The 23,387-nt window shown below is 40.7% G+C and overlaps 1 protein-coding gene across 4 annotated transcripts in view; it reads right to left on the bottom strand.

Moving 5' to 3' along the window:
- The window catches only part of cadm4 (cell adhesion molecule 4), a 158,643-nt gene that overhangs the window by 27,902 nt on the left and 107,354 nt on the right, over positions 1–23,387 (bottom strand). For 2 of the 4 annotated variants that reach the window (XM_081388719.1, XM_081388721.1), the window contains exon 2: positions 7,791–7,937. In XM_081388719.1, the coding sequence (XP_081244845.1) occupies positions 7,791–7,937 (147 nt within the window). Of the gene's footprint in view, positions 1–7,790; positions 7,938–19,643; positions 21,022–23,387 lie in introns of those variants that run through there. The other 2 variants (XM_081388720.1, XM_081388718.1) reach the window with 2 other exon arrangements.

Here is a 23,387-nt window from a genome sequence, read left to right as displayed (position 1 = left end):
AATTGAAGCTTGTATCTTTTCGACTTTTAATTAGTATTAGTTTGATGTTTGCAATCTCCGTTTTCAAATGAACTTCTCCAACTCTGATAGAGAATCACACAATAAAGATCAAAAGAATAGAGCAACATAAAAAGGAGAAGATGAAAAGGAGAAGAAAACAACAACAGACGAGTGTTTTAACTAGCATCTCTCACAGAACAGCTGACACAGAATAACACATAAATACAAAGGGGAAGCAGAAAACTGAGGAATCGAGAACTGGTGTTGAAAATGATTTGAAACCAAGGTGAGAGAAAAATCAATTGTCAGAAAATAATAATAACAAATAATGATGCCAATTGCAGGGGGCTGGATGGGCCTTTTTGGGCAAAAAAAAAAAAAAAAACACACACACACACACACACACACACACACACACACACACACACACACACACACACACACACACACACACACAAACCCATTTTGTATTGACTGGTGCTAAATACTCCTTTTCTCCCTACTTCCATTTAAAGCTTTTTGTCTGTGGCCAACTGTGCTCTGGAGATGTGACCCTCTGCCATCAGCACACTCAAAAGATAGCAGCCCAATGCGCTGGATCCATAAGATGATTACTGCTCTAGACATTTTTCAACAACTGGCTGCATCTGTCTGTGTTTCTAGCTGGAAAATATGAATGAATGTGAGAGAAAACAAGTAAATTAGTTAGCAAACGAGGGAGGGAGGGAGTGAGTGAGTGAGTGAGTGAGTGATACACTAAGTAAGTGAATCACTAATGAATAGTTAGTGAGCAAGCAAATGGGGGCTGGAATACACTACACGAATTTTAAAATCTGAACAGACATGGTAAAAAGCTAAAAAAAAAAAAAATTCGTAGTCTGAGCCCATCATACTAATTATTTTCTGTGAAATCTTTCAACCCTGACTGCTCAATCTGCAAACTGGTGCATACTTTCGGCAAACTATTGTTGACTCAAATTGAGAACAAAAGTTCTGTAGTGTATTCCAGCCTCGAGTGAGTTATATACGGAGCAAATGAAAAAGTGATACATTGAACGAATGAGAGAGATAGTGAATGAATGAGTGATAAACTAAATAAGTGAGTGGGTGCTCTTTTGTGACATGTGTACCTACTCACTCGATCCGTGTTTCACACAACAGGAGTAAAAGAGCCTCACTAAAGGAGATAAATGCCTTTGCTCAGGCTAAATGGCAGGGAAATGTCAATGCATTGTCCAGGCCGCTGTCACCTTTAGTCACGCTTCATTTACATACCTTACAGATCTGGCCAATATGAAAGAATCTCATGGAAAGGGCGCAAGCTGATAGGTTATTGTATTCATGACCGCTGAGGGATATTTACGCTCTGTTGCCCGCTAAAAGACTGTTATCGGGATTCATTAGTTAGCAAGCGGAGTTTTATTTGCGTTTCTCTGTACATTTAGACCAGGGCACTCAAGCAGTAAGGGCAGCTTGGAGCTGTCATGATGACACTGTAGAATCCACCGATATTAAAAGCATAAAGAATGTTAGTAAAAAGTGAGTCTAAAAAAAAAAAAAAAGAGTAGTGTGAATGGTTCAGATGAGGTGTGATTTAGCTCCAACAAAATGGCCCAATTATGTGCACTTATAAAGGCAGAGATCACAGATACTAATTCAGCTTTTAGCTTTTGTGGTCCTTTCTGTTTCTACCAATTTCATTCTTTCTCTCCATTCTCTTTTTTCACAGAATTACGTATGCTTTCTGAGTCCTTCTCTGAGGCAAGGGTTACAAAGGCAAGGATAAAAACACATTACATATCATGCAAAACGAGGGTGACAGAAAGTCATCACTTAAAGAGATTTCAAATTTGAGTGATAGTGATGGCTGTGATGGAAAAAACAAAGGTTATTACATAAAAGGACCTTAAAAAGAAATTGAAATAAGGTGTAATCAGTTAAAAAGGGTTTCAGAAAGACTGATGGCGCCAGTATAAATATATTCCAAAGATGATAAAAGCTAACTAGCATGAAAAGAGACTGCTCCACTGCTAGCACGAACTCCAAGGTTGTGTTTAACATATTTACCACTTACCAGCACTAAAAGAGAACCATTAATGGAAAAGGAATGTGTCTGATTAAGTCAGTGTCAGAGAAGGAGGGCTCAATAAGTTAATTTTGGTACATGATAAAAATGCAGCAAAATGGGGACGAGCTTTAATAAAATCAATGACAAACTTTACATGTGTCACGAAACTGCTCCAAAACTTGAGGGTGAGATCCAATTGCAGCTTTATTAAAAGGGGTTATCCAGAATCGTAGTCCAACAAGCAGAGGGTCAAACACAGGAAGACAGTCCAAACAAACAAACAAAACAAAACAAAACAGGCAGGGGTCAGAGGCACAAGAGTAATCCACGGGGTGAACTAAACAATATAATGAGATACAGGTGAATGTGATAATGAGTGCTGATGAGTCCAGGCAGAGAATGATGTGAGATGTAGTCTGTGAGTGAACGTGAGAGTCTGGTGTGGAGTAGAGGTCTACACAGTGAACCCGAGACCCGTTGACCCGGGACCCGACCCGGGACCCGTACGGGTTCGGGTCTATATTTTAAATGATCAGCCGGGTCCGGGTCGGGTCCGAATTTATTACTTCGGGTCCCGGGTCTGTTTAACATTGTGTGTAATACCCGTGCGATCGGAGTCATTAGATCAGACTCGGAGAAAACCCGGTCGTGATTAGACACTGCTTGTGTTTTTTTTGTAACTTGCAACTTGTAAAATTAGGACACTCAAAATAAATTGCGTTAAAAAGCATATTTTAGGTTGATCCAGCTAGCGTGCATGTGCAGTCTCAAGCGCGTGTCATGTTTCTATGGCAACCAGTTACCAGAGCTTCAGTGAGGGACCGCCAAACCGCGCTTTAGATTTTACAATATAAATTAACCGTCTTGTTTAATCTTAAAGTTTTAGTGGTCAGATTAGGACTCGATGCAGAGCAGAGAGCACAGAGATGATAGCAAATAAATAACGTCAGCGGCCATGGCACTGAACGAGCAATCGTTATTATAACGTTAGTTCAAAAGGGCAAACAGTCAAAGTTATTATGCGAGTTAACTCGAGTCAGAATGTAAGTTAACGTTACATGTGCAAAGTTGCATTTGTCATCCGTCACCGTGACATCAAGTGGACTTTTGAAGCTGAAATAATGAGTGGATTAAGCTTGGACTTGGAATAACGAGAGGAATAACATGAATAACTTTCTTGTCGGAGGATTGTAATGCATGATCACAGCCAGTCAGGTAACGTTACAAGGAAAGGAGAGGAGACTACTAAGCTACCACGGCTTAAATTAGGTAAGACAAAAAGTTGTATTTTTCGCAACAGGTTTATTGACTTGTAATAGCAGTTTAAGGTGGAATATGTGACAATCGGGTCCAGTCGGGTCTGTGTCTTCCCGTCGGTTTCGGGTCCAGCTTTCAAATAATAGACGGGTCCGGGTCGGGTCCAGTTAGGCATTTCTCGGATCTGCACGGGTCCGGGTCCAGCTTTTGAAATAATAGACGGGTCCGGGTCGGTTCGGTTTAGCACATTACGGGTCTCTTTCGGGTTCGGGCACGAATTTTTGGACCCGTGAAGACCTCTAGTGTGGAGTGCCCTCTGGTGGCTCTCAAAGGCACTTCAGCTGGTGACCGTTACATAGCCCCCCCTTTAACAAGCGGATTCGAGACGCTCAGAAAAACAGTCCAGTAGGGTGGTGGAGCAGAGGAGGACCCGGGGGCGGGATGGAGGGCCAGGCCTGTGAAGTTGAAGAGGACCTGGAGACTGCGGCAAGACGGGAGGCCAGGGCAGATCAGGCTGTGCAGGTGACCAGGGCGGATCAGGCTGTGCAGGCGACCAGGGCGGATCAGGCTGTGCAGGCGACCAGGGCGGATCAGGCTGTGCAGGCGACCAGGGCGGATCAGGCTGTGCAGGCGACCAGGGCGGATCAGGCTGTGCAGGCGACCAGGGCGGAGCAGGCAACCCAGGCAGAGCAGGCGACCAGGGAGGAGACGACAGCCAGGGAGGAGACGACACTTCAGGCGGCCAGGGAGGAGACGACCCTTCAGGAGGCCAGGGCGGAGACGACCCTTCAGGCGGCCAGGGCGGAGACGACCCTTCAGGCGGCCAGGGCGGAGACGACCCTTCAGGCGGCCAGGGAGGAGACGGCCCTTCAGGCGGCCAAGGAGGAGACGACCCTTCAGGAGGCCAGGGAGGAGACGACCCTTCAGGCGGCCAGGGAGGAGACGACCCTTCAGGCGGCCAGGGCGGAGACGACCCTGCGGGCGACCATGGCACAGGAACAGACACCGGCTCAGGAACAGGAACAGACACCGGCTCAGGAACAGGAACAGACACCGGCTCAGGAAGAGGAACAGACACCGGCTCAGGAACAGGAGCAGACACCGGCTCAGGAACAGGAGCAGACACCATGGCAGCGGCTATCTATGCTGAGGGCTCAGGCAGTGGCAGCGGTCATCTCATTCGGAGACACTGGCTCGGCGGCGGCCATCTTGTTCGGAGACACTGGCTCGGCGGCGGCCATCTTGTCCGAAGACACTGACTCGGCGGAGGCCATCTTGTCCTGAGACACTGGCTCGGCGGCGACCATCTTGTCCTGAGACATTGGCTCGGCGGCGACCATCTTGTCCTGAGACACTGGTTCGGCGGGCGTGACGTGAACAGTCTCTGGATCGGCAGAAGTGGCGTGAACAGTCTCTGGATCGGCAGAAATGACATGAACAGTCTCTGGATCGGCAGAAGTGACGTGAACAGTCTCTGGATCGGCAGACGTGACGTGAACAGTCTCTGGATCGGCAGAAGTGACGTGAACAGTCTCTGGATCAGCAGAAGTGACGTCTTGAAGCTCTGAATCGGCAGGACTGATGTGAAGCTCTGGCTCGGCAGGACTGGCGTGAAGCTCTGGCTCGGCAGGACTGGTGTGAAGCACTGGCTGAGGGGATACTGTGGGTTCACGGTGCTCCTCCTCTACCACGCCCACAGTAAACGATGAGCCACTTAACAAAAGGACCGGGTCCATATTAGGGATGCCGAAAACTAAAAATTTTCTTGACCGACCACCGAGCCTCATTAGCCGGTTGAAACCGGTTAACCGATTAGTTTAAATGAATATGCTACGCTATTTGAAATAACAGCCATTTAGAGCCGCGCCTGCAATTTCGCAACTCTTTCACATCTCTCTGCCGCTCTGCCTCCCGCTCACGTCACTTTTTTTAAATCCCCTACAGCGCGAAACATGAGTCCCGCAAACACGGTGCCGAGGAGCTTGTATGTAATCGGAGGACAAATGGCTCCTTAGTTTCAAAATGGTTTGGATACAAGGTGATCGCGTTGAAAATAAAGGCGTTTGTCTAGCTTTAGAAGCCCATTTGAAACATTGCTGCGGCTCATTTAAGAAAATGACCGCTCCGAAGAGACGCCGCTTTAGTTTGAGGTAGTGCTAACAATAATAAAGAAAGATGATGATCATCATCACCTTACATCATAGATGATGTGCTACTACTGTATTTAAGCACTGTAACACACAAGTTGCAACTTACATCTGTGTCATTCTTTTTGGTGAAATGGTCCCACACACTACTTTTCTTTGCACGCTTCCTCCTGTCGTCTACCCTGGCTCTAACCTCGAGTGTTTTAGCCTGTAGCCTGTAGCCTTTACTTTTCACAAACCTTGTGAGCGCGCGAACCCAAACGCTGTGACCTCACGCTAAATGTTTTTATTGGTTTATTAAGTACAAACAGGCGAGTTATGAAAAATTGAGTGTGAGGGATTTGTTCACTTCACACAAAAAGATCTTGGAATGAGATGGCTAACTGTAGTAGCGTTTAGTCCACTGTCTATAATAGCCTAATTTAGAGATCACTTTTTTTTTAACCAACTACCGACAACTTTGATCGGTTAAGGTTGACACGGTCAACCATCGGTCAAATGGTCATCGGTTAACATCCCGTAGTCCATATAGTGCTCTAAAGTCCCGTGAGGATCATGCAAGGGCATGAATAAACTGAGCAGTTCAGATAGTCCTCCACGAAAAAAGATAAGGCATAAGGCATTGTTCATCCATACAGGTCAAGCGAGCCAGCTCCAAAAAGTCCATGACGTGTTCCTCTATGGGCCGGTCTCCTTGACGGAGACGCATGGTTGGTCGTCGCTGCTGGATCTTGGTTAGACGAAGTTTTCTGTCACGAAACTGCTCCGAGACTCGAAGGTGAGATCCAATTGCAGCTTTATTAAAGGGATAGTTCACTTTGAAATTAAATTTTGGTATGTTTTAGCTTACCTCAAGGGCATCCAAGATGTAGGTGTCTTTTTTTCCGCAGTAGTTTCAATTTTGATATTTTTAGGTCAAACCGTTCTTGTCTGTCAGTCATTTAATGCAGGTCTATGGTTACTGTCTCAAAGAGCATGCACAGAGTCCAAATTAAAACAATTCCCCGTCGTCCAAATTAAACAATTCCCCATCGTAAGTACACATTGATGGCCTAAGACACGAAACGAGCGGTTTGTGTGAGAAAACGAACAGTATTTATATCGTTGTTACCTCTTGAACACAACCACGTCCAAGTGATCTGATGGCGCGGGCGGGTATAGATATATACACTAGATGTCGCCTTGGCTACGGTTTTGTTCCAATGAACTGCAGTAGCCAAGGCGACATCTAGTGTATATATCTATACCCGCCCGCGCCCCCAGATCACTTGGACTTGAGTGCTAATGAGTCCAGGCAGAGAATGATGTGAGATGTAGTCTGTGAGTGAACGTGAGAGTCTGGTGTGGAGTGCCCTCTGGTGGCTCTCAAAGGCACTCCAGCTGGTGACCGTTACAACATGAGGTTTAACAGACCAGCAATGTGGATGTGTATTTTAAATATAATATATAAAAATATATAAATCAGAGTTTCCATATGTGACTAGTGATAACTATATGATTAACTAATTATCTGTTTTGCATTATATAATGCAACAAAGTTTATTCATGTTATTATTGAAAACCATTTCTGCCTCAAAGTTTTAAAAAAGCAATTATGATATTGTTTATAAAAAGGGGAAAAAATTGCATATGAGAAATAATAACATATTGTGGGACAATTACAATTTCTAGGTGAAAAAAATTTAATTGTGAGATTTGCATTTGCAATTTGAGAAAGCATTACTGTATAATGCAATTGCAAAAGTTATTTTTATGCAATAAAACTTTGATATAAAATAATGTCACACTGTGAGTCACAAATTTGAAAAAAGTCACACTATAAGATATTAAGTCACAATTTCTAGAAAAAAGGTTAAAATTGTGAGATATAAAGTCGCAATTATGAGGAAAAATTCACAGTCACAAAAAAAGTCACATTGTAAAATATAATCACATATTTGTTTCCTTGTTATAGAAAAACATTTTAAAGTTAAAACAGTCAAAATTTTGAGAAGTAGTGACAATTACGAGAATACATTTGCAATCATGAAATATAAAGCCACATTGTGAGAAATTAAGTCACAATTGTGAGAATAAAGTAAAATTTCAAAATTTCTTTGTTTATTCTCTCCAAATAAACAATATCCCACTAACAGTATCCCAGAATAATCTTCAGCATAATCTTCATAAGTCTTCTAGCTAACATAAAGTAATGGGAGCAGGCATATTAAAATAATTATGCCAAAACACTTTTGTTCGAACACTTTAAGAGATGTTATTTTCATGGGGATTTAAAAAGATCTGCTAGCGATGGCCGATGAAGTTTTAGCTGCGCTCACCTCGTGTTCCATTGAAGAAGAGCGTTTGTCTGCGTGGGTTCTGGATGACCACGATCGAGCCGTCGTAGTTCTGAAGACGGCAAGAGATCTGTGCCGTCCCCCCCTCCAGCACGGTCACGTTCTCAGCCTGCACGGCCTGACCCCGCGCTGAAAGACAGAGGGGTAACAGACTTAATGCAGAACTCTCATTTGGTGAAATTAATCATTTATAAAAGGTATTTTTGATGGACAGAAGGAGACAAGATGGCACATGGAGCAATTTTGAAGAAAGAAATACCTCAGTGACCAATTAACAACTCTCTCACGTAACTACCTTTGTGCTTAGAAGTGTGAACTATGCAGAAGAGGAGAGACAGACGAGTGAAAAAAGAAAATAATGAGAGACTGACAGATAGTCAGAGACAGCGAGAGGGAGAAAAAGAAAGAAAGGGGTCCTAATTAAGTGCTGGTTAGACCAATAGCATCGTTATCTTTATCCATTACTGTGAGCTGACACACTTCTCTCTTCCATCTGCTCGATCTAACATCCAGCTTGTGAAAGCGTCGGTAATGACGGCTCTTTTGGGAGAATGAACTCGGTTCAGTCATACGCAAGCAACACAGAACAACTAATGGCACTTTCGCTGCTAAAACGAACACATCTTAGTTGAAGGTAATGTCTGGTGCATGTTCTGGGTGACGCTCGTGTATTGTTGATGTTTATTTTAGCAGTATGGAGTAGGGTAGGTTGAACATGAGGTCATCACCGCTGGCCTGTGTGAGCATGTTGCTGGAACCCACCACAGCACATCATTAGCAGTGTTCTTCATAGAGAGCCTGTCTCTGGTGATCTGTAATGATTCGCAACCCTGACACCACGCTCATCCCCAGAACAGACTCCATATGATGACATCGGCTGATTCGCTGAGACCTGTCTCCTCCATCTCTCCACTCACCTAGCTAGGACAGGATGTCTGACATGCTCAGACTGACATGTTACAGACTTGCCGTATGACAAGAAGTCTGTATATAGCTTGAGCTTAGAACCAACAGTTACTCGAGTATTGTGCAGATGACTCATTTCACACCATAAAAAAAATAATAATAATGTGGAGAAGGTGAAGGGCGTTTCATTAACTATAGACGCTTCTGTTCCAGGGATTGATTTTTATTCAAACTAACATTTTTCTATATTTATTTATATAAATGTCACATTAAAACTGCCTTGGATACTTTCTCCCATGAATTTCTCATTTGTTTTTCCATTTATTTTATCAAGCTACTTTTCTAAAGACGTGAAGAAGGAGGTTGAGGTATAGGACTGTGAAGCTTTGGGGGTGTTGATGGACTCAATCTCCTCCATCTATGTTTTGATCATCATTCTGAATCCGATCCAGACGTGGTCTTTGACAAAAACGTGTTTTTCTCAGCTTTTTGCTTTTTGTTTTTATTAATTTAACTTACCCACTTAATTTAACTTTAATTAAGTGTTAATTTAAAAAAAGAATGCAACTCTCTTTCAACTGTCCCTTAATATAATTTCCACCATTACCAACAATTTTGCCTCTAGAAATGTTAGTGTACTTATATTTTATCTCAAGCTTGTCACTATTCTCAGTGTGAACAATACACTGTTAGAAAAATCTGTAGAAATTACAGTATTACTGGCAGCTACTTGCCAGTAACTTACTGTAGATTTAAATTGATGTTATTTACTGGCAACAATTTGTTCAAAATTAAATGAACATTAAACATTAACAAGTCTTTATCTTTACAGAATAAAACTAAAATAACATCCTCATGCAAAGCATTCTGGGAACCAAAATCTGAAGGAAAAAAACAGAAAAAGGTTGATGAAGATTTCTGGTTCCCAGAATGCTTTGCATTAGATTGTTATTTTATAATTTTATTCTTTAAAGACAAAGACTTGTTAATGTTTAATGTTCATTTAACTTTGAGCAAACTGTTGCCAGTAAATAACATAAATTTAAATCTACAGTAAGTTACTGGCAAACAGCTGCAAAACTACAGCAAATTTTTTACAGTGTACATTTATTATGCATAGGCCCAATTTACAATCAAGCTGCAATTTTGCCAAATTATGTAAAAGTGTGAAAATATTAGTTCATGACTTTCAAAAAAGTGTTATTCTGTAATGTCTACCCAATGTTGTACCATTGGTAAAAACTAACTAGAGTGACGTTTTTTTCCCCTCAAAGTCAAAAGTGCTCAAAGTTCTCCCACACAATAATGTTAAGATTGCTTTCAAACATTTCATCAGGACCTCGTGGTTATAGAGGACGTCTCAGAGAGAAACAATTAGGATTAGGGTGTGTGACGTGCTCGATGAGAGCGAAAAGAGACAAAAGACAAAGTTCAGAAGGGAAATAAAGGAGAAAGGTGTGCGACGGCATCCTCCGTCACCCGTTGCCCTGCTCATCTGGCTTCATTTAAATTTAATTCTGCTGGGCTCTATCCATCTCAGAGTACCCTTGTCTTGAATTCAGCGTGGAGGGAGAGCGGGTTAATAAAACATTGACAGGTGAGGTATTGAGCCGAAATCAAGAGGCAAGAACAGAGAAGAAAATGAGAGGCAGTGACTGAGGACGCCTTGAAATTTTGCACAATTGCCATTGTAATTGTAGCCATTATTATTTCTGTCTTCTGCATCAATATTGTGATTCATATCACGACAATCGGCACTGCCATTGCTATCCCAATTATTATTCTAATGAATGTTATTACTCAGCATTCGGGCGTCCGCAGACTTGCCCGCCATTGTTTTAATGGCTCCTAATTGTTCCAACAGCACTATACATCAAGAGAAGGTCTGTGAATGCATAGGAGGCAATTAAAAACCTAATTCAAACCTAACAGAACTCAAACAAGTGTGGCCAAATTCCCAACAAAAGTATCTAAATGTGTTTGATTGAGAAGTCAAACAAAACACGGCTAATTGAGCATCCGCTAAATGCACTCTGACGCACGCCAGCTGTCTCCTCTTCATGTAAATGACCGAAATGAAGGGACGCAAACGGAGAAACAAATGGCACGGAGGGAGGGCAGCGTGCCGTGAGGCCAATACGGCATTCGAGAAACTCGCCAACTCGCTGATGGAGGTGGAAAGACATCAAGCGAGATGTAGAGGGAGGCACAGGGCAGGAGAAAGACAGCTGCGGATTTTGGACACATTCGCAGCTGCCAGGAACATTGCGGAGGGGCGGTCGAGTCCATTACACAAGCTTGAGCATTACAACTTGTGTGGGAGTTGTTTACGGTCTTATCTGCATTGTGGGCACGCAAGTTTATGAGTCAGGCAAAAAACAACAAGGAACTACAGATGGATTCATCTTGACCCTATTAGAATCAAACCATAATAAAATACACAACATGCTCACAATTGGATTAAGTGTGAAAGTGAAGTGATCAATTGCAGGCAGGCGTACTGATGCTGTGAGAAGCAAACAAATAAAGGAGGTTGGGGGTGGAGTGGGGTTGTGGGATGTGGATGAGAACTTCATGATTTGGCCAGATGAGGGCGACGTATCAATGCACACAAACTGCAGAAATTGTCATCCTCAAGTGAAAAGGTAGGATGAGCAAATAAATAATTAATTAAATAAATGAGTTGAAATATTAATAAAAATCTGAAATATAAATATTATAAACTCCACCTTTACATTACTTTTTTAGTATTGATTATTATTAAAAATTTTAAGATTTATTTATAAAATTCTGAAAAGTTGTAGGTTAAAGTCCCCCTGTAGTCAACAATTTTATCCTATAAAACTCATCTTTGATCACCAAAATGACATATTTAAACGTTTTTTCCTAAAAAATATTCATGCTAAGCTAGTATACACAGTTCTATGAATATGCAAATTAGCCCCACCTCCACTCACTCACACCAGCTCAGAGATCCACTTGCTGATGATCACACGTTGACGTGATTGGTTACAAGTTAGTTTTTGACGTCAGAAACACCAGTGACTTTAAACCGTCTTTGGTTCACTGCAGTTTTAAGGAGAAAATACTCAGCAATGGAGTTGAATTTGCACATGGTTTGTCTTAAAACATATTAAAAACACCACATAGACATAATTTAAACAACAGTAAAAGCTTGATTTTCACCACAGGGGGACTTTAAATATGTTATTTTATCTATTTGTTAACCGAGAATATGGTAACACATTAATTCATTAAATTTGTACCATAACAATTTTGTTTTTATATTGAAATTAAGTTACAGACCCTTGGGGGTTCAATAAGTTTACAATAATTAGGGGGTAATTTTGAACACAAAAGAACACAAAAGAAGATATTCTGAAGTCTGAAATATTTTGTCTCTTCAATGAAAGTCAGTTGGGTCAAAAACAACAATTCTTCAAAATATCCTTTTTGTGTTTGTTTTTGTGTAGTCATACAGGTTAGTGTAAGTTGAGTAAAATGATCTCATTTTATGTAAAATCATTTTTGGATGAATTGTCCCTTTAAGGCAGGCCATCTTTCCCCATCTTCTCCAACTAAGAAAGCAGCAGTAAATTATGGAGGTGAGTTGAATTTAGTGACTTGGTAGAAGGCCAGATACAGAGCTGGCTTATAAGACACTACCCTGCTAGAGATTAACTAGCTATCTGAATTACAGCATACAGTGGAGCCACCAGCCTCACACACACACAGTAGTCATACATAACACATTTATTACTGAATTAGCAGACAACCAGGCAGAGGATGAGGACGTCCTGAGAGATCCACGTCAAAGTGTAACAATACTATCACTGTCGAGATGTTAAGACGTCCTTTGATTCTGTCCTTTAATCCAATTACGCTTCAGTCTTTCAGTCTCGCTCTGGCAGCACCTGATATCTTCGTAACTCATGAGTCACTCATCACTGTGTTTTATTTTTCCAGGCATAATTCTGTACAACATGAAGCCAGAACCCAGAAGTCACCCAAACTGTGACTGTGATGCTTCAGGTAATCTGTAAGCAAGCAGCTTTGGGGGAAAAGCTGACGGACTGAGATTCTATGCTTCTATCTTTATACAGTAAATCTCTTTCTTTCACTTTGTGGTCTAAAATTAAAACTATCTCTCTGAAGAATCTCTCTCTCTGCCAATCATATGCGGTTAAAAAAAACGTTTGCACCATAAATAATATAATCCCTTGCAAATCCTCTCTCTTCTTTTTTATCTCAATCTGTCACTCGCTTATTCCTGGTCTTCCCCATGCAGTTCCGTTTCCCTCAGCACCTTGTCTCTTCTCCAATCCGGCATATTTCTATCCCCTGCCCTTCTTTTCTCTGTTCTTTTCTTTTCGTCGCTTTCTGCTCCTCTCTAAAACTCATAATTCCCTCTCATACCGCCTGCTTTTCCTCACTAATCTCATTCCCTTTCGCTTTCACACCTACACAGGCTCCCCCACCTTCTCTTTAACATCAAACCCGTCTCTTTCCTTCATTTTCCCCTCGCTTTTCTTGTCTTCAGCCCCATAACCCTCACACTATGCTCCCTTTTCCTCTGTAACTTGCTTCATCCGTCACTTGTTTCCTCTGGGTTTTTTTTTTCGTTATACCTTCCGTAACTTTTCCTCTGCGTCTCTCCCCTACTTTACATTTCCTTAACTTTCCTCCTCTTTATCTTCCCACCATGAATTCCTCATCATCTCTTTCGTGTTTCTCTCACTCTCTCTGTGCTATCTCTCCAGCAAGAGGCCTGTTTATTTCCATCTCTCCCCTTCAGAAATGTGATTTGTTCTGCAGCTCAGGCTCGCAGTATAATCATCCAGCTTTGTCCAGGCGGGCGAGAGAGAGAAGGAGCGGGGGAAAAAAGGGAAGGCGGGAGTGAAAAGGACACGCAAAAAGCGAACAGAGGAGAAAATGGACTGAACATCCATCTCTTGTCTCTTTGTTCCACTCGTCTAATTACATCCATGTTCTTGCTATTCTATATTCTTTCTCTTGTCTGTATCCTTATTCTAAAGCGGAACTGTACAAAATGAGCAGTTCGTTGAACTTAAAAAATAATGAAGGACATGCAAATGGCTTTCTTGAATGCATTTACTTAAATATTATACCTAATTATTTTAAGTAAACGTCTTGACTGAACTGGATGTCAAACTGCTGTGACTAAAAATCTGCCATCATTGTAATAATTGGCTAATTAGATCGAAAGTTCACACAGTAATTTTTCCCTCATTAAATAGTTTTACACAAAGAACTACAGACAGAGAAAAATACTTCAGACATTTTAGTTGTCGTTTTATTTATATGGATAGGTTTACCTGAGGTTCACCATTTTGAGATCACATGACCAGCTGAATAATACTCAATTTAGTCCTGCAACCTCTGTTACTGGACATTTTTACTTGTGAAATCTAATCCGCTTCATCCACACCACTAGGTGTCAAAATAAGCCCAAAATGACAACATTAGTAAAAAGTTACTGGCCGTTTCTCAATATGTGTTCTTGTCAGTACTTGTGTTCTTGTGGAAATATGAAACGTCATCAGTCGCTGCCCAAGTAAGTTCACATCAAGCCAAGAACAGTTCAAATCCCCAGATGTGTTCTTGATCCGCCCCTTTTATCGAGGATGCATCGAGAGGTGACTTGTGCGGACTTGAGACAGACAGATATCCCAGAATGCATCTCGCACCAACCAGCAAGCGTCTATTAGCAGAGCAGAAAACCAGCGTAATTTAAAAATACTGCTGTTATTGTGCCACAAAATTTAGTTTTAAGAGTTTTTCAGGCGAGAATGTAGTTTATTTATAAAGATAGCGCCTATTAGACAATTTGATCTGACGTTTTCGGAGTTTTGAGATCCAGGCGATCACCGGGCGCTCAGCACTCATTAACCCCGCCTGGAACAACCTTTCCTCGGCTAGTCCTTCTGACATTTGCCGTTGGCTCTGATGTCTATAGTCTATAGGTAAAACATGAGATATAATTTGTTCGTATGTATATCTAACAGAGATCTTTGGTCTCATTAATCTTTGTTCCCTGGCAAATCGTTTTGGCTGAGGGCAAAGTGAAGTTTCATAACTTTATATGTTCAGGCTATTTAACTTTAAAGGGTTAGTTCACCCAAAAATTAAAATTCTGTCAGTAATTACTCACCCTCATGTTGTTCCAACCGCGTAAGACCTTCGTTCATCTTCAGAACACAAATTAAGATATTTTTGATGAAATCTGAGCCATTTCTGAATCCTCCATAGGCTGCTATGTGACCGAAACTTGCTGGCCCAGAAAAGTTATTAAAGAGATCGTTAATATAGTCCAAGTGACTCCAGTGGCTCAATCTTAAGTATATCAAGCGACGAGAACACTTTTTGTGCACAAAAACAAACAAAAATAAAGAAAATTTATAAAAAATATTTATATTTATTTATATTTATTTATATTTATAATATTTATAAAAAAAAAAAAAAAAAATTTTTTGTGCTGCGCGTCTGTGTTGCACGTCATCACGCATCACACACATGACCGGCGTCGGCCAATAGTGAGCCTACGTGGTGACGTGTACACAGACGCGCTGCGCAAAAACACTACGCGAACCAACTAGAGGTCCAGAGAGAAGGAAATGAATAGTGGAATAAAGTCGTTATTTTTGTTTGTTTTTGCGCACAAAAAGTATTCTCGTCGCTTTATAAACTTAAGATTGAGCCACTGGAGTCACTTAGACTATATTAACGATCTCTTTAATAACTTTTCTGGGCCAGCAAGTTTCGGTCCCTCTGAAAGCCTATGGAGGATTCAGACATGGCTCAGATTTCATCAAAAATATCTTAATTTGTGTTCCGAAGATGAACGAAGGTCTTACGCGGTTGGAACAACATGAGGGTGAGTAATTACTGACAGAATTTTCATTTTTGGGTGAACTAACCCTTTAACGTTGTAGCCTAACAGAGAGCTGACTTATGTGTTTGATTGAATCGTTTGCTTTATTTCTTATTGCACAGCTTCTTATACCTTTTAGGCTACTTGTTCTTTTATAATGGCTATTATTGATCATTAAAACTGACATTTAACAAAAAGAGACCGGGTTGTGTAATTTTATTCTATTATACATGTACATACAGTGAAGAGAATCAGAGTAAATATGCACATATTACTATTAACTATATTGTACAATTGTTTCCTTCATTTTCTTTAATCTGTTCAATATGAAGTGATTCATCATGTCTTCTATGAGAAATGCACGTCACAAAGAGTAAAGAGCTAACCAACTGATCAACAGAAATGTTTTTTTTTTTTTGTCCATACAATAAAAGTCAATGGGGTCTAATGTTGCTTGGACCCCAAAATTCTTCAAAATGTCTTCTACTGTTGCACAGCAAGTCATAATGGTTTGAAACAACATGAGGGTGAGTAATTATGACATCATTTTCATTTTGGGGAAAACTATTATTAAAAAAAAAAGTAAGTAAAACAAGAAAATCTTTGGTTATTTTCATAAGTATTCACTTTTAAAGTGTCCTGAAGCTCCAAACATTTTCTTCCATTCAAAATTTCATTGTCTGTTTATGATGTTTATTCTTTCATTCCCTGTTCCATCAGTGATATCTCGCCCATGTCCACCCTTATCTCTTCCTCGAGCCGTAACCGCTGCACTCTCTTTCTTTTGACCTTCATGTTTTACACTCCTCTGTTCCATCACCATATTTCAGTCATATCACTCTCTCCTCACTCCATTTCATCCCTCTCTTTCTCCCTCAAACCATCCATTTATTCTGTCCCAGATATCCTCGGTTTCTTTATGTGCATGTGGACATTTCTGCGTTTTCAGAGCAGTGTGGAGACCCCTGCGTGTTCCTGACATTCTGTTTCGAGGCGCTGCAGAGACATTTACAGTCGGGCATAACAATGGGGGCTTACGGGAAATTTACAGGGCAATTACACCAGGCTAGCCTGGGAGAGTTAGCCTACAGCCAGCGCAGAAATCCAGACCTTCACAATTCCTCACATACACACACTCATCCTGTCATCCTGGCTCACATCCCCAGCAGCATCTCACATTCAACTGCAAAAGGAAAAAAATGCTTTATTGGCGAGAATTACATAACAGCATATTCTGCCAAGGCTAAAGACCCATTCTCTCTCTCTCTCTCTCTCTCTCTCTCTCTCTCTCTCTCTCTCTCTCTCTCTCTCTCTCTCTCTCTCTCTCTCTCTCTCTCTCTCTCTCTCTCTCTCTCTCTCTCTCTCTCTCTCTCTCTCTCTCTCTCTCTCTCTCTCTCTCTCTCTCTCTCTCTCTCTCTCTCTCTCTCTCTCACACACACACACACACACACACACACAGTTGCAGAGAATGGCTTTTTGTTGCTGAGATTATGAATATACAGCAGGATTAAAATGCCTGAGACCACTGAAATTGCTTCTATTTAGCATTTTTCTAATTTAATACTTTTTTCTCCACTACAAATTATATTAACAGCATAACGGTTTGAGTGAAATGTTGAACTGAAAAATTAATTTAATGACTTTCAGAATGACTTAGTATTGTTATGACCCACTTTTACTTCAATGGCAGCATGAACTCGGGCTGCATGAACTCCACAAGTTTGTGTTAAACCTAATGACCATGTAACAAAGGTACTTCAAGCAAGCAGCGCTCCAATATGTTTTCCTTGATTCATTTTACATCTTTATTTCATGTTTGAATTAAACTTTCAGCATATAGACTTTTGCTCTTGCTGACAATGAGGCCCAGCGCCCCAGATGTGATGTTATTAAAGGCAGAGGAAAACACAGAAGGAAGTCTGAAGTATAGACAGACTGTCATCACAACCTGAGGTAGTGAGTCACCGAGAAATGGAACAACAAAGACCTTGCTGAGCAAATACTCAGGGAAAAACAGCAATTACACCATAAAATGGCCAATCTCAGCTTTCCTTGAGGTTTCTCTTGAATGCGTGTTCTCTTTAACTGCAAAAGTCCCAGAGTGAATTTGAGGTTATCCTCCATAAATCCAGTGTCATATCTCCTTCTTTCATTCTTGCCTTTCTGTGTCCCTACAGAGCCTGTATTCTTGCTCGTTTCATCCCGTTCTCCCCCCTTGTTACACTGCAGTTTCCTTCCTCCCCAGTGTTCTGCTCATTTTAATGGTTCTATTAACAATTCCCTCTAAACTTCAGGCTCTTGTTTTACCACTCTCCTCTCTTCCTATCTTTCTACAAGACCGCCTGTTCTCTGCTCGAGTTTTCCACAAGCCACTACTCTTCTTTACTTCATGTTCCACCTTCCTCTCTGCCGACCTTCAACTAATTTATTACACAAGTTATATTTACATAAATGAGGGCTTGCACAAATAATAATTTTACTAGTCGATCAAGTAGTCAAATGTTTGCCTTACATAAAGAGGTAGCATTAACGTATTTTTTTCTCATTTCCACATTTCTTAAAATGATATCCAACATTTTCCAGATAAAATGCAAGAAAACAATTTAATCCATATAGTGCATCAATTTTCCTATTACTAAATGGGACATTTAAATAAATAACAAATCAATAAATAGGAAATTATTTTTCCAATTATTAAACTGTGGTGAATAAATTGTCATCCAAATGCATGTGTTTTATCACTGAGGAGCCATGGAAATTTATTTGAACAGATGTCCCCATCAGAAACAACTACTGTCCAAATAGGGCTTTAGTCTAAATCTGGTCAATTCAAGAACATCTGACTTTCTGTATAAAGGAGTTCACATGCCAACGAAATTGAAAATTGTGACACCAAAAAGATGATAATTTCCATAAGAATGTAATGATTAATGTTATGGAAGATTAACAATAAATGGCCAATTTTAAAATGATATACTATTTTGTCTAAAATAAATAAATAAATTGTTATAACTGCAAGCAAATTTGTCTTCACAACAATATTGAGATTGGATAAAGATTACATGTAATAGTGTTATTAAATTATTGGTGTTTTAGAGAGCATTAGATGATGCTAAGGATAATCTAAATGTAAAAACAGGAAAAATTAACATGTTTACAATTAAACCTCCAAAAACATTATTTGGTTAATTGATAATTAAGAACCAAAGTGTTTGACTAAAACTTTGCAGAAGTTTAAATTCAAATCAAGTACAGCAAATTCTATCATCATCTACCCACCCTCACGTCGCTCCAAACTCATATGCCTTTTTTTCTGCTGGAACAAAAACTGAGTCATTATCGAAATGTCAAATCTTTCCCATACAATGTAAATGCAAGTTGATCACTAGCTGTCAAGTCCTGCTGCAATTTTGCTTGCTTTATTTCAAGTGCTTGTAAGGTCGGGATTTGAAATGCTATGCATGCTAAACAATCTATTGTATCTAGCATTTACATATTCAACTGGTAAGTTGTAAAAAAAAAAAAAAAACTTTTTGTTTAATGAAACACATTTGTTTAATGTATTTTCTCGCCTGGGGCATCAAGTGAGTCAAGACTTCCACTAGTGTCCATTTAAAAAAGAGAAGGGAAAAGATGCATGACACCACTATTTTCTATCTTTTTGCCTTTGGTCCACACTTCTCTCTGATCCTTCAATCATAAATCTGCCAGCTGTCTCTTCCTCCATTCTCTTCTCCCCATATCCTCTTTTCTCTTCACATGCACATCTCTTCCCTCCCTCTCATAAATTATCTTCCTCTAAGGCGTAGTGAGAGAGAAGGACAGAGAGAAGTGTCTGAGGAGATGGGGACTGTCGAAAATAAAGAGAGAGGGAGAGGCCGACACTGAGATGAGAAAGATGAAGAGAAATGAAAGTATAGCTTCGAGTTTCATAAGGTTACAGACAGAGGGAGAAAGATTCATTTCAAGGTGCGCTGAGAAATTACAGAGAGAAACGAGACCGATGGAGAAGTAAAGCAAGAAATGTGACGACTCACGGCAGAGGGAGAGCAGAACGAGTGACCGCAGCAGGAGGGATGGAGCGGAGGAGAGGAGGAGAGATCGCTGGCCTGTTGTCATTGTGTATTGAGACTCGGTAGCTGATCAATGAGTCCTCTGTGGCTGATGACTGCACAATTCAGCACACGCTACACAGCAGACAGCTGAAACCGCAGCAAAATTACTACACTAAACACCAGTGCTCCTTAAGTGCAGTGTTAACGGAATCACTTTAGAGGCTGCGTTTTAATCCTCAAGCAACTAATATCGCATGCGCTAATAACCAACCGAAGGCGGCTAATTAAAACAATCTGATCTCCACGTTCAAGAATAAAAAGAAACTCGTATCGTGTGGCAATTTCCACACTTAACTTTACCGTCGAGCCACTTATTAGCACTCAAGCTTAAATGTTACAAAACACTTATTGAGAATTCTTTTTTAGATATCATACTTATTATGCAGAACGCTGTTGTGTTTATATCTGAAACGGCATCCGGCTAACCACATCACAGATTTGGATCCCACAAAAGCTTTCGCTAATCTTGTTTTTCTCCTCACACCTAAGTTTGCTTTTCTCATTCGTGATGAGGCAGAGCCTGCTGAGATTCACCTCGTCATTTTACGCACCTCGTGCCAGAAAGACACCGTGATACGGCAAACACAGTCTGGTTCATTGAAACAATCATAAATCAATGCGCTATCTAGTCTGCCAACTGTTTTCACCAGATTCTCACTGAGTATTTAAACTGGAAGAAATGAAACAACCACATTTGCACAACTTAAGAAAGGGCTGTGCTCAACAATGGTTGTAGACGCCAAACGATGTGATTTGTGTTCTATAAGCAACTCTATAACCAATCCAACATGGAATTGAAGTTGAGACCGAAATATTAAAAGGTTCTGCTCTATAACACTGAAAAGCAGAAGTTCAGAATTCCAGCTTGATCCTTAACAAAGAGCTACGCGTTATCACACCATGTGCCTCTGCAAAGGTGTCTTAAAGCCAAGAACAGCAGTTCATACTAGTGTTCCAAGCACACCGTGATACTGAGCACAGCCAGGATCCTCACTAACACACACACACAGTGATTTGCAAGGCTGATATTCTCTGTGTGGGAGCACAACTCCAGATCTGAGCCTCAGGTAACTGCCTGATTCCATTCGATTTTGCCCAAAATTCCTCACGCAACTTTCCTACTTCCTACTAAGGTCAGGTCAAAGTTAATCCATCTCTCCTCTCCTTTCTTGATCTGTCCTTTTGTGGATGGTCCTTTAATTCCTTCAAACTTAGTTTCTTTGCTTTCACATCCTCTACTTGTAGTCCAAAACTCTTTGAGTTATCTGCTTGATGTTTGTATAACCTCTCTTGAAACTGCAAAGACAAAATTTGGGAGGACCCTTTTATACTTGAGTGTGTGCGTACTGGCAGATGCATATCCCACATATCGTTATTTTGGTAAAGGGCAGGGGAGGGTATGAGTCCACAATAGAACTCATTCAGAAAGCAAAACAGTCAGGCAGTCAGTCAGTGAGCTTCACTGTCTTTCAGTCTTTCTTCTACAGTTTGTTTTGTCTCGCTAAGCTCTCTGGGTCATCAGCTTCTTTCTGATCAGTCTTTATCTGTCTGGCACACAGAGAGTGTTCACCAGGTCACGAGGGGCCATTCTAAATGAATGAGGCTTATTTTGTGATGTGCTGTACATTCTGTATTATAATACGCAATGTGCGCATAAATGCGTGAGTCTGTGTGTATTCATGTATGAACAGTATCAAGTGTGTGCACAGGGGACTGTGGGAGAGGAAAGTAAGATTGTGTGAACGTGTACAGACTAGTCAATTAGTAGATTAATTCAAAGAAATTCAACTCAGGTTCTGCATTCTGAGTTATTCCACCTTGGTCCACAAAATAAAAAAATTAGAGATGCACCGATTGATCGGCTGGTGACCGGAATTGGCCGATTTCCACGTGATCGGCCATGACCGGCGACCGGCCGGTCAGTCTGACATATGCCGATTTTATGCCGGTCAAATGCACTCGGGAGCCGCATGATTAACCTTTTGAGCGGTAAACATTTTCGCCATGGAAACATTAAAGGGAACGTTCGGCTTGAAAAAACTCACTCTGGGGGTGGGGGTGTCAGTTAGAATATTTTAAACTTGCACGTGAAAGGGTTAAAGAAAAGATCGAAAATAAATATGTGTGTGTGCTGTAAAGTGGTTAGAAAAAAATTTAATCGGTATCGGCAGGTCAAACTCAATGCAAAATCGGAAATCGGAATCGGCCTAGAAAATTGTAATCGGTGCATCTCTAAAAAAATATATCCATCCAGCTATCAGCCTATCTATCAATCAATCCACCTATCCATCCATCCACCCAGCATCCAACTATCCACCTATCCTCCCACACATCCATTCATCTACTTACCTACCAACCTACCAATGCCTCCGTTCATCAACCTAAACTAAACGAAACCGCACGCAGTTTGGCAAAGGCTGTGATTTTTTTATGTGGAGCTTGTCAGTGCAGCACGGCTCTGTGAACAGAAGTAAATGCTGCTCCATCTGAAAGCCAGAGGGCGCTCTCGTTCAGAAACTCCAAATATGCCCTGAGAAGTACCATAAAGGCCTCAATATACTTCAAGCGAAATCGAAGAACGAACTGATGTGACGTCATTTCGAACAAAATCAGTTCAAAACAGCTTGTCAAAGCGAACTTTCAGGAAAAGTTCGCATCGGCTGGTAAACACCTTTTTACTACCATTGGTCCGTGGCGATTACATAATAGGTAGGTGAGATGTTCGATAACAGTATATCACTGTTATTTCGAACTTCGTTTTATACAAAAACGAAGAATGAAGAAGAACTTCGCTGTGAGTATATTCGGGCCTTAATGCACGTCATTCCAATTTATTCGCTGTTCCTAAATAAACAGAAGATTGAAACACTTTAATTGATTAAACATGATTAATAAACACACGACTACGACAATATATGGTTTATCTGAGTTTTTTAAGCCTTCTCTAGTAATTTTCATGATAATAAAGTATATTTATACTTCAATGCTAATCGACATAGCCTTTCTCACGGTACAGAATACTGTGAAATAATATGACATGTGCCTTATTCTGTGTAAGAGAAGCCACATCGTCTCACAGAAAGATGCTCAACTGCCGTTATAAAGTGAGTTTGGAGTAAAAAGTTCCTTAAATGTTGTCTATTTCGTTGGGCAAGAGCACCATCCATCAACCTTCCCACCTACTGACCAATCGATCATCAATCCATCTATCCATCCACCCTCCGATCCACCATCCACCTACCTACCCATCCATCCATCCCCCTAAACAGTTTGAAATCTAAAGGCATTTTTAACTTGATATAAAACATGTTTTCGCTGCACACCCCTGGAAAACGCTAACTAGTTTACTACTTTTCTGGATGACTACTACATCTCTGCACAGTCAAGTCCATCTGTATAAAAAAGTCACTTTTGCTTAAGCAAAGATGTCATTTAATTTCATCTTCTCACCCTTATTATTACGCTCTATTACTGCTGATGCGGCCGTGTGTGTATTCATTACAGTTGTATGGCAGCGCAAGACATCTTCCTGTTCCTCTATCCTCATTTGCATCCCAATAATTTTTTTATCCATTGGCACCACAGCAGACCAAATGTTGCCAAAGCACTTATGGGACACGAGTTAACAGTTGCATGAGGGTAATGTTTAAAACTCACGCATGATTC

This window comes from Scardinius erythrophthalmus (genome assembly GCF_964197995.2).
Source record: "Scardinius erythrophthalmus genome assembly, chromosome: 16".
Taxonomy (NCBI): Eukaryota; Metazoa; Chordata; class Actinopteri; order Cypriniformes; family Leuciscidae; genus Scardinius; species Scardinius erythrophthalmus.
Note: the sequence above shows the minus strand (reverse complement) of the source record. Positions and strands in the feature narration are given on the sequence as shown.